Genomic DNA, 12,895 nt, shown 5'->3' with positions numbered 1-12,895 from the left:
GTGACCAGGGTTATGTCAGATCTCTCTACATAACATGGGTATACGTCACATTGATGTGCAAATAGGAAGACAATCCAGGGTGATAATGGTTAATGAGGCTAAGAAGAGAGACAACTTCATGTTTCAACTACTCTCCAGCTATTAAGGATCAGCACGAGGGACATTATCTCACATCTGCCTCATACAAAATTCCATATACGTAACCTCAAAGCATCTGGTGTGGGCCATAGTCAGAAACAGGATACTGGACTAAATATATCCCTTGCTCCCTGTGCAATATCCGTGAGCTTTCTACATTCTCATGCAGCAGATGTGAAATATGCCAGTAATATCTGTTCTGCTTTAATTATTTGCACTACTGTATTTGAATACCAGGTTTTGGTCACCTAACCAAGCAATTGCTGAAGCTAGCGGATGGCCGTGTTGTGCTGGCACTGGAGGGAGGACATGACCTTACTGCCATCTGTGATGCATCTGAAGCCTGTATAAACGCCCTTTTAGGAAATGAGGTAAAACATAAATCATAGTAGGTGGAGAGAATGATCCAAGTACTCTGAAACTCCTATCTTTGATTTTCTTTTAGTAACAATGGCATCAGTCCTTATTTCATTTGGTATAAAACCCATGCAATTTGAGCATGTCTGAGAAATGAGCAGACCTCAGATGAGCTGGTTTGAATAAATACCTCTAAATTAGATGATTATATAACTCCTTTAGTGTTTGCCTGAATTATTCCCAGTTCTGAGTAAGATTTAATACCTCAAAATTTCTTTTGGTGATATTGTGCTGAATACCAGACTTGACATCATTGGTAGTCATTGGCGTGCGTATCATCTATCAGGATCAGACCTTCCAGCCAACTATCATGGAAAAAAAAAATGGCTTTTGCAATGTATCTGGTAATCTTAGGAACTGGATATTGCAAAGGCACTTTTTTTGCAGTATTTTGACACTTCAACTGGCATGTGAAAGAACATATTTCAGAGGCTTTTGAAATTGTATATTAATAAAAATGTGTCCAAGACTCCAAAAATGTTATTTTTTAAGTTATAAATGAAGATTCAGGTTGATCTGTATGTAATTTAAATGGAGTGTCCAGATTTATAAAACACTATATATATTATTTAAAAAACTTTTGAGAGTGGACTATCACTCTAAGTAAATTGAGTATGTGATATCTATGTATACAAACACAAGATAAGCATTCATATTAGAGAAAATTGTTCTATTGTCCACTAGAAAATATCTTTTCTCCTATAAAATGGTGAGAAGGAAAATAAGCTTGCTGAAGATGCAGCCAAAACAATTTATGAAGGACAAAAGCCTTTACTGTAAACTGTGAATTTTGCAAGATCTTGTTATAAAGTGCACTGTGTTACTTCTTTTTCCCTGGGAGAAGTGGTAATAGATATAATTTCTCCAATCAAATGTATTAGTGCCAAATTGCAAGGTAGTCTGCCAGTTCCCTTCCACTTCAAGACTTCGTACCTATGTGAATAATGTGAAGGAATATGTCTTCCGATGGATATTGGATAGAAGGATTTTCTAAAATGTTCTTTTAAACCTTTGCTTTTCATCTTTATGACCCATCAAGATAAATATTTTTATGCTTATTATATTTTACATTATAGATGCATTGAATAAAGTGATAGCTTTTTCAAAAATATTCTCAGAAATGTAAGTAGACACATCCACCAAAAAAAAAAAAAAAAAAGTCTTCATTTGGTTTTATCTACTATCATCTTTGACAAATCCCATAAGGAGACTTTTCCGCTGTGATGACATGCACTATTGAAAAAGATGCTCAGCTCAATGTTGGTCCTTTTATTTAGGTGATGAACTAAGGATTACAAAACCTAGCTTGAGGTATTTGACAATCTTGGTGAATACAGCATTGCCTTCCTGATCAGCTGCCATGAGGGCACTCTCATTGATATTCTCTGTCGTCATCTTCCCTGTGGTAGTATTTTATGGCATCAATGGCCTTCTAAACCCATTCTCTGAAATTTGCACCCTTGTGGGACTAATGCAAATGGTACAATGCTGATGATGCGATGTGTCTTCCTCTGTGTAGGTGCCTGGGTCCCTCTATCCAGTTATGACCATTTGGTGGTGCTACCCATTTATGAAAACTGTCTTGTTTTGTTTTAACGCTGTATCACACCCTATTATTATTTCTGCTGTCACTGACTAGCCATTATCTGAGAAAAAATACTGATTGTGAGAAAAAGGAATGCACTAAGTGTACTGGAATAGACACTTTCTTCCATTTTATTTTAGAGTAAGTAGAGACTGGGAAATTAGATAAATCGTGAGTCTATCTGTTTGCAAAATGTAGCAAAGCAAATTTCAGGAGAGACAAAAATTCAATAACTGAGTTATTAAATAAATGAGGACAAACATAATCATGCAGCCTTTTTTAATTCACTTGTAAAAGAACACGATCATTAATAACTTGAAACATCTCATGCAATATGCGTTATTCTCATGTGCTCTTACATGCATTAAATTGTTTGATGCAGCAGAATTTCAAAGAGAATATACGCTGTGGCTGCTAAGAAGAGAAAAATACTCCAGAGAGGATGTTGTTACCAACACTACCATAAGAAATTGATGTTTGCTTAAAAGAATAAAGGTGTTCCCGAGGAGCAAACACTAATTAAGAAGTCTGATACCCAGTTAGCAGTTAGAAATCAGCATGTCTTTTGACATCTATAGATTTATGGCAATCTACACCACATGGCCCATAGCGTATACATTGCTTGATTTCAGCATAATACTCATGAACTTGCACAGCAAACTCCAAGTGTGCTCCTGCCAAGGACAGAAAAATTGTTTTTCTTCAAACAATCAATTATTGCAATTTGAGGATGCATTCTTCCTTGAATGCAGTTCTTTACAGGTGATTAATAGGATAATTATAACTTATTATCTGCCCTTCATTTTTACAAATAATGGCATGTAGTGCAAAAAACATTGGCACGATGAACTTCAGTTTCTAAACACTACACATGTAATTGAACTCAAATTATAAAGGTTGGGAAAGGCCTTTGTAAGGTGCTCTGCAGTTTGTCAGATGTATTTATTCATGTGCTGAGGATTAGAATTCATAAACATTTTGCAGGGTTTTTTGAAAACTTTTTCTTTTCTTTTGTTGTTTTTGGCCAGAACTTGTCAATACAGAAATTCATTGCTTTGTATGTCCTATTACCAGCAGAATAACATTTTTTTAAAAAAAGAGTAATTGTAAAACTAGCCACAACTTCCAACTTTCATGGAGAGCTGGTCTGATATGTATTGGTAACATCAAACTTACAAGTGAAAAATGCTTTCTTTGCTTCATTTGTCTCTGAACAGTAAGAAAAATGGGTTGACATCCAAAATAGATATATTTTGCTCTTAGTTATATATGGCCTGTAGCACAGTGATCTGTTTAGCAAGATAACTTTCTACTCTTCTCTTAACAAATGCAAGTGGAGCCACTAGGAAAAGAACACACTATCAAGTTAATCTTCTTTAAATAATTTGAGCATGGCACAGGAAATTCCTGCATACAGTTGTTGATTTTGAAGAATAACCAAAAAACTGTTAAAAAGGTCTCTTTTTCTTGGAAGAGATCAGAATTTACATGAGCTATCAGCCCCATCTATGTGTGGTCAATACTCCTGAACTTCTCTGCAGAAGTACTTTTGAACAATTTCAAATTTTTACAGAAACACAAATGGGATTATAATGGTTGGTTTTCTCTGATTGGAGGTACTTATATTGTTAATTGTTTCCTTCTAAGACCCTAAACAGAGGTGCCTAGTGCCTTTTTAGAAACCATAGGGTATGCAGGACATCAGAGCAGGACTGGTAGATCTAACACAGAACTTAGAGGAGATCCACACCCTTTCTGAACGGCAGCTGGAAATCAGGCAAGACACACTCTAATATCTGAAATGGCTCAATCTGGTTTGGCTGTGTGAATCCCTCCTTAAATGATGAGAAAACTAAAAAGGAAATTATAGATGTAAAGATAAGGATACATTTTCTACAGATAAAATTATTAATTAGAAAGTTCACATATAAAATTATTTTTTAAAAAGATTTCAAGATCTCAGGTTTTCGTGTGCATGCTTATATGCAGAAGCAGAAAATTTCCAGTCACTTTGAGAAAAATCCATTTGATCATTTGCAGAGCTAATTAGGAGCACTGTAGGTTATCTTCTTGGAAGGAAATCTTCCTAAGAGGTGAGAAGAGATTAAGCAGCTGGGTTCCCTTGAAATCCAAAATGAAAACATGGAAATCTTCTGGAAGGTAAAAAGGCAGGATGAGCATCACTTGTTTTAAAATATCCCTGAATTTTCTCAACATGATTTGAGAACTTGTCCATTAAAAGAGCATCTGTCAAAACAAAGGGAATTATGGATTCAGATAATTAGAAAACTAAGCATTTCTCAGATGATTATATACTCTTGTGCTTAAAATTCAATTCTCTAAATTATTGTGATTCTACAGTTTTTCACAGATTCGTTGTATAGTTTCAAATACTTCTTTTTAACTCATATATATATACAACTTCAATTAAGAAAACCATCAAATGTTAAGATTTGTGTTTTATTCCAAGAAGTGTGTGAAAATTGAGTTGAATATTGAGTATTTTCCCCAAAATCTTTGTAATGGAGAATGGAAATTCGACACTATTTTGTCCATCCTAGCTTTAGTGCTATAAAGACCTCTGCTATGCCTTTTGGTGCCAGGTGGTGGTGGTGAGTAAGGCTGCTCCATACATGTGAGGATAGGTTGAGTTTCTTTCCTCCACTTTACTTTTGAAGAGGCGCTACTTGGTTTTAAAAGCCCTCAGGGATAAGCTTTCCTTGAGTTCAGTATCCTAAATCCTGCAGTTTATTTCCAACATAACTGTATTCAGTTGGGGGTTCTTCTGCAGCCAGAGAGAATGAGGAAGGATTCCTTCAAGCACAAAACTCTTTGAGTTAAACACTAAGGATTTAGTTCTTCCTTCATCCCGTCCCTTTTCAAGCAGCCAGGTGGGATATTTCCATGGGACGTAGAAGTCAGTCTAACATCACGGTCCCTCTGATCTGTCTACAGGGTTTGGCCAGTATCTCTTAGCTCTACGTGGTACAGCAGTTTGCCGTGGTCTATAACAAGTGATAATTAGTCACAGATGGGGTCATGCTCTTCTTTGCATAGAGGAAACAGAGAAGTGTAGTCCATAGTGTGCTCTGCCCAGCGGGACCCTGCAACAAAGGCACACAGAGGATGCATGTCTGCTCTCATTGACTGTGGCCGCCAAGGCTGAATTTGGCCCTAAGTGCAAAAACATTTTAAAGTGACTAAATTTAACATCTTCTAGTAAATATTCTTCTGGCTTGAATTTCAGTCTGAAGCAGAATTTGACAAAACATTGTGATTGGTTGGCTCCCAAACATGCTTGAAAACTTATACTGGACAATTTTCTTGCAGAGTGTGAAGTATGTGCTTCTTTCTTGCAATCTGTTGAGCTGGCATTTAGGAGGGGATGGTAATTTAAGTGGAAAGCTCATACTCTGCAGCTTTCCTGCTGATGATGAAAAGTTGGCATTTTCTCCTTTGTGGAATTCAGTGTGAATCTGGGGCTGCTTGCCAGCTAGGCAGCGTGCTCTGCCAAGAGGGCCTGGACTGCGTTAAAAGGGGTTATTTGCCAGAACAGGTAAGCATTTCTCTCTCCAAAATGGAAATATTCATGGAAGTGAATATGGCCTGAGATCAATTTTAAATTGCATGGCAAACTTGATCACAATCTCACATCCTCATTGTTAATCTGAGTCTAATACTAGAAAATAATTAATACTGAGTCTAAGCCACCTGTCAACTTCTCCTTGCATAAACCCCGAGTCCAGAAATTGGCCAAGATATAGAGAATTAGATGGAGTAGGAAACTGTGCCAGAGGTCAGCATGGTGACATCAAAGTTCCCAAGGTGGGCAGTGTGAGTCAGGAAGTGGTTTGGCCAAGGTAACAGAGAATATTCTGATTCTGAAGTTACATATTTCCAAGGCATCCCTTGTTTTTCAGGGACTGGTAGGTGTTAATGACCCTTTGTGCCTTTGAACCTATTCCCTAATGAAAACTGACTCATTTACATATCGCATTGTAACAGTAGATCACAAAAATACCTGCCTAAAGTGCTTGTATATAAACACAAAGCGCAGAAACTTTAAGATTGCTAATATAAGAGCACAGAGGACCTGTGAGATCTTTGAATTTAGTCCTCTGTAATCATAGGCAACCCTAAGAGCAACAAAGCCTAGTCTTTGTCCCAATATGCTTCTTGCACCCTGTATCCAGGAAAGGGAGGTTGTAGTGCTTCCTCCTGCACCCTGGGCATCCCTGAGGAGCCTGCCTGACTTCTCCCATTCCTCTGCTTTTGTCAGGGCTGTCCGTGCTTCTTGCCTTATGCTTCCAATTGCTTCACTTTTCAGTTATCTCTAACTGCACTCTGCAACAATCTTCTCTGAAGCTAATCTTGGTGCTTTAAGACATGACAGTGCTAAGGACGATGCAGATATTTCTAGAATTTCTAGATATTCCCGCTCAGTACAGGCTGCCATAGTTTCAGATTCTGTTCATGTTCCCAGGGATCATTTCAGATCACCTTCTGGGCACATGAAATTTCCATCGTTAATTCCTTCTTCAAACATTTGTTGATATGCCTCTGGCAGACTTTGGAAGCCCAAGTGATTTTTGCCCATTTACATTGTTTTTCTTACTTTGAAAATGATTGGTGGACACAGTTTCTACTTTCATCTGCTACTTTGGGCACAAAAGCCCAATTCAGCCATATAAAATCTTTGAAAATTTGACCCTTTGTGTCTGGTCCAAACTGTCTCTCCAGTGGTTTGGTTATTTCTGCACTGACTTGAACTGTTCTTCTCTGAAAGATTTCTTTCCTGACAGTGTATTTCCAGTGCTGTTTTCAGCTTCCTTTCTGTTAGCCTTCGGATTTAATAGACTTCATGATCTGAATGCCAATACATGCAGGAGGGAAGGTGATGGTGCCATATATGCCAGGTGTAGAGTAATTTCTTTTGTTCACTGTTGGGTCTAACTGCTGATATTTTCCAGGGACACCCCTATGTCTATATAGTTGTATCCAACTAGTGGATGGCTGCCAACAGAAATCATTCTTTCAAATGCAGACAGTCTCATTTCAAAGTGTATAGAAATAGCTGCCATAAGCCACCAGCTTTACTTCTACGGTGTTATTGTAACGGTACTGCATTTGGACTGAACACGGTATATGATGTCATGAACTTACTTCTGGAGCCTGAGAAGGTTTCCCTGATATGGAAAAGGATCAAAGTTCTGACTGGCTATCCCTAAGGGTGAGGAGGCAGAATAGCTCCTAAGCAGAAGCTGAGCCTGGGATACAACATGAAAGTTTTGTGGATAAAATTAAGGAAATGATCAAGCATGACTATTATATTCACATCACCTACAGATCTGTTAGCAGAGCTAACAGATGGAGTAATGATTGGCATAATTGTTGGATGTTTGACACTTTTTCTTCTTTTCTTTAATAATTCATCATCTTGCCCTGATTTCTAAAACCACATCTGACATTTTTAAATATTCATCTATATCTAATATTCAAATGTAGCCTACTCATTAAACAATTTATTTCTGTACTGATAAATAAAGAGGTACCACTGATATATCAGGAAAAATCAAGACAATTTCTTGGCTTCTGCAAAAGTCCAACTCTGAAGAAGACAACAAATATTCACTTTTTAATAGGAAATTCCCTCTAGCTATCCCTACATCAATTGCTCCCAGCTTAACAATTAGTACAAGAAGTCTGCAGAAAGAATCTCAAAGTACTCGAAGAGCAAAACAAGACACAGCTCTCAGATCTTGCAGTCTGGCAATTCCATACCTTGTACTGTTATTCCTACTGTTATAGCCTGGAGCTATTTTGTCCTACTTCAGGGGAGTGAATTGGTCATTGAAGCCTTAGGAATTAGGAAATTGTCAAAACAGAACCTTAAGCTACTGTTTGCTTCCCCTTCTGTGTTCTTGCACCCAGTACGACCGTACAGAACTTCAGGATTTTGTCCTCTTCCTGGCCAAATGACAGGTTGCTTTAAACAGAAAATAACAAGTGATAAAAGTGTGTGCTATTTATGAACATAACCCAAGGTATGGATTTTTAAGATTATCATATGGATTTTTTTGTTCTAAAATCTGTGAAGCTTGATCTGTTGGTGGGCATTTTCATAAATACACAGTTTTCACCCAGGTACCTGCATGAGTTACCAAATAGAGTAACCTATGAAGATTGGGAAGTGAATGTGGTTTAAGAATTGCAAATGTATCTGTAAATATTATTTTTATTGTAATTGCTCTCTTTGTTCCAATCCATGATACACATTCGACAGCAACGATCTTCCTTTCCAGTTTGGCCTCCTCAGTAACCAAGCAGAGTTGGGACCCACTCAGGTCCTACCAGCACTTCTCTGCACACTTGCTCACTGCCCAGAATGGAGTGATTTATGCTATTTGAAAACAAAACATAGTGCTATTGTTTGTAGCCACAAGGAAATCTTCCAGCTGCAATCCCATATGGGATTCTAAGGAAATAATGACATGAACAGCCCTATTCATTTTAGTTACCAGGACTCCAAAAGACTGGTGATATTTGCAACGTCTTTATCACTGACAGGCATTCACTGCTGATCATAATGGTAAAATCCCAGAAGTTCTGGGATTTGTAGCTAAGCTTGCTTAAAATAGCACCACTAAGGGAGTATCTATGCTTCAGTTACTTCCTACTTTGTGTACTTGGATCAAAGCTGATTTTATCTAGTTGGTGGGTAGCAGTGCAGCAGTAGCAACCCAGAGGACAATATATGATGGCTACTGAACTATTAACTTCACAGAGGAAGCTCCTTGGGTGGGCTTCACTTGACCTAGTTTAAAGGAGATCCAGGCATGTTTAAGAAAGGAGTTTTGTCTGCAGTACAGATGTCTCCTGTCAGCGATGGTCGAACTTCCTTAGCTTTAGAGAAGAGAGATTGGTATTGATATCACTCTTCCCTGTCTACCTTGACATGGTTGCTACTCCCGGCTCTGCAGGAAGCAGCCTTAGCAGCCTATGCAGGAAAGCAGAAAAACTGGCTGGACTCTAAGCGTAGCTCAAGGAGAATATGGTTATTACAGTACAAGAAGAGGCATTTAGCCCAAACAATCTTTTACACTTTTTCTAGGAGAAAATATATGGAAGGTGGACAAAAAAAGCACATGTGGATGGATTTTAAAATACAGTTTGCTTGGTATATCTATCCATTGCAGGGCAAAAATAACTGTGCATTAGCTGAACACTTCCTTCTGCTAATTTACTATGATGCAGCCCTACTCAAAGTATATACAATTAAAACCGCCTACTTAAAATGCAGCTGACTCTATAAAAAACTTACTTAGAGAACTCTTACTGCTGATCTGCATAACCATTTTTTATCTGCCACTTTATTTGAAATTAATGCAAAGCCAGTAAAAGCAGCTGTGTTTTATGGTTTTCCCCTATAAATCTTAAAATGTGTAAGAAGGTTAGATGTAATAACACCAGAAAAATAAAGATAATAGAGTGCACACTTTGGTTCCAGTGTGGCTTCAGCAAGGTTTTGTTTGGAGTGCCCAGCTGCGTATACAGACACAGTGGAATTCGGTTTGTGAGGAACCTACAAAAATTACACAAATAACTAGCATTTTTTTAATGAATAATACACAGACATGCACCTGCTTCAGAGACTCCATAGATTAGTCTTGCAGCCAATAGAAAAGCCCCTTGGAATTCAATTACATGGCTGGAAAACAGAAAACAAAATCATGGCTATACTTTTAGAACTGATACCAGCAAAATATTAACCAGTTCTTGGGCTGAGCTTTTCCTGAGGATTAGATTGTTTCAGTTTGTTTTACTTCCCTGTGGCTTATTGAAAATTTATATTATTCTATTCTATTCTTGCAGCTGGAGCCTCTCCCGGAAGATATTGTGCACCAAATCCCCAATATGAATGCAATAGCTTCTTTAAAAAAGACCACTGAAATTCAAAGTATGTTTCTCAGTTTGGGTTGGTTGGTTGGTGGGTTTGGGGTATTTTTTTGATTATTAATTAATGTCATAGCATTAAACTATTGTTTCAGAGAAAAAAGTGGGCAAATGTTTTATGTATAAACCAACATGCTGTGTCTAGTATGTGTATTTTTATATACTAGCACGTATATATATATATGCTTTTATTTTTGTTTCTTTGACATCGCTTCATTTCTGCTATGTATTTAGCCCTGAAAAACTAACCCATTGAAATTATTTAGAGATTTCTGATTCCTGAATTTTCCCAAATCTTTCCATTCCAGAGCAGCTTGGATGAAATAGGTGTTTGTCAGTGAGGGACAGGAGCAGACAGGTAAATTAGAGCTCTAACAAATAGTTTCTTCAGATTCTGTTTATGCAGCCCTTCACAAGTTACTCACTTTGAGATGTATAGGAGCTTGAAATAAAGTTTAAAAGCTCAAAATAGGCACTGATCCCTGGAACAATGCTAACAAATACATGATTTTATTCTGCTTCTGGTGCAGAGGATACTTCACCTGTGTGCCCTAACCCCAACCCTTTACTACCCAGATGCTTTAGGGCATTTGCTGTGGTCTTGCTGAAAAATTTTCTCTTTGCCTTCAGTTGCCTTAATCCAACTGAGCAGACTTCCCTTAAATTCTCTAATCTTCTGCTCTCTGCCATTTAACCGAGGCAGTGGGAGCTTCCTGGCTTCTACTGTTTGCTGGCTCCTTAACAATAACAAATGGATAACAAATGTTTTGCTTCATGTTAGATGAATCACAAATAATTGGGATTCATCTGTATAAAATAAATGCAGTTTTTAAAAGGGACACGATGCATTATCCATTCATCATGCAGTCATTATCAGTCTGATTTTAGTTGTAAAGTGACAATTAAAATTCATTGTTGGTACATAATTCATCCTTCATATCCAGTAGTCACATAGATATGCAAATGCTCTGAGTAAATCAGCTGTATATGTTAAATTTCAGTAAGTCATTTTTGCTGGGTGGTATGTCCTAGCATAGCTCATGAGTTAGTATCTTCCCTAAAATTCCCTGTTAATGATCTCGAAGGAATCAGCAAGTTAAGGAAATTCATCTACTATGCAAGACAGAGCAGATTTGCAAATGATAATAAGGACAGAAAGCTGCACACAGGCAACAGACACGAAGAAAGAACATGCAATTCTGTTTGAAATAAGACATATATTTAATGAAAATGGATCTGAAGAAAAAAAAAAAAAAGGTGAATTGAGAAAAAAAATAATTAATACTGGCTCCAGAAAGGCATAGTGTCTTACTAGAAATACACACAAATGATGGCAGTTCAGAAAGAAGGAATGGATTTAGGAACGAATATATAGTGTTTGTCTAAAAACATAGTTCAGAGTTCTCTAGAGTGGTTTAACTTTGCTTGTTGAGAACAAGCTTAGGCTTGAGCTGTGCTGGTTCAGCCACGGCAGTCCAGTGGGCTGTTCTTCTGAAACCTTAAGTCAGGCTCCTCAGGGTTTGGAGTTATTTGTACACAATATTCTGTCTTTTCTTGCAGCTATTACCTGAAAGGTTATGCATTCATCATTTTGTCTGGAGAGATACCAAGTATTAGAGAGGAATATGCTTGGATGATGGAAAGGATCATTGAGGAAGTTTAGTGCAGCTTTATGGAGGATGCATACTTAAATGGAATTCAGAGAAGCAAGTACATGGTGAATATTATTGGGAGCTATGCAGGCTGAAAAACATTAGGCTGTGGGGTAGCACCTCGAGAGATACTGAGAAAACCTGATTTGTTTGGGTGATTGCTTGCATGTATATTGACTCTGTATTTCTGTGATCCAACTTTGACACTGAATATTAGCAATATTTTAGACAAAAAAGATCCCTCCTCTGCGTTTGCTGCAAAAAATTGAAGATACAATACTTAGTTAGACAACGAGAGGAAACAACTTTTTTCTAACTAGAATGGAATTTGTATAAATGTTTTGTTTGTGACAGTGATCCAAAGCTCTTTTGGAAATGTAATACATTTGAAAGTAGTAGTTCCCACACTCCTGTAATATGCTATTTCTAAACAATCCTGTTCACTAGCTTGAATACCACCCCCAAACTGTTTTTTTTCAAGCAAGCCATGGTACGGCATGTTCAAATCTATCTGTGAAAGGCAGTTAGAAATGCCTGTAACAGTGACAGAAACATTCACTTTTATTATTTCCACTGGTAATAACCAGTGGTCCCACAAATCTTTGAGGGAGACTTAAGCACATTTTCATGCTGAAAGCCAAAGCATACCTAGAAGACTGATTTGGTTTCATTGTTCTTGCAAGCCGTGATTGCTCTTCAAGTTTTGTATGAATGAAACCAGCAGTATGCTTCATTCTTTCCCCTGAGCTCCACCAAGTTCTTCTCAATGAATGTAACAGGACTGGTAGAATTTCACATTCCAGTATAGCCCAGTAGAAATGGCATTTGCAGAGATGTTAACAGTTTGATGCTTTTTGAGCTCATTTAGTTGTCAATCCACAGCATACCCAAGGTTTCTAAGAAAGCTCCTTTGCAGCCGCATGCTGTGATTGCCTCTCTGTTCCACAAGACTTTGCCTGCAAATCTTTTGGTTGAACACACATGCAAACCCTGTATGTTTTGTGCACAAGATATAAACGTTGTTCTTTATAAAAAGAATCTTGCAAAGCTGTTCTGCTTACCACAGGTGTTTGTACGGTACAACTTTCTGATTTCAAAGAAAAATACTACCGTTGCTTTTTCACAAGCATCAGAAAGCCCTCTTTGCAGG

At 37.6% G+C, this 12,895-nt stretch overlaps 1 protein-coding gene across 12 annotated transcripts in view; it reads left to right on the top strand.

The window, feature by feature from the left end:
• The window catches only part of HDAC9 (histone deacetylase 9), a 484,926-nt gene that overhangs the window by 459,735 nt on the left and 12,296 nt on the right, over window positions 1-12,895 (top strand). For all 12 annotated transcript variants that reach the window (XM_054816940.1, XM_054816933.1, XM_054816932.1 and 9 more), the window contains 2 exons: window positions 376-509; window positions 10,013-10,097. In XM_054816940.1, the coding sequence (XP_054672915.1) occupies window positions 376-509; window positions 10,013-10,097 (219 nt within the window). The remainder of the gene's footprint in view (window positions 1-375; window positions 510-10,012; window positions 10,098-12,895) is intronic.

Source organism: Grus americana, chromosome 2, assembly GCF_028858705.1.
Source record: "Grus americana isolate bGruAme1 chromosome 2, bGruAme1.mat, whole genome shotgun sequence".
Classification (NCBI taxonomy): Eukaryota; Metazoa; Chordata; class Aves; order Gruiformes; family Gruidae; genus Grus; species Grus americana.
The sequence above is the reverse complement of the archived record's forward strand: the minus strand, read 5'-3'. Positions and strand labels throughout refer to the sequence as shown.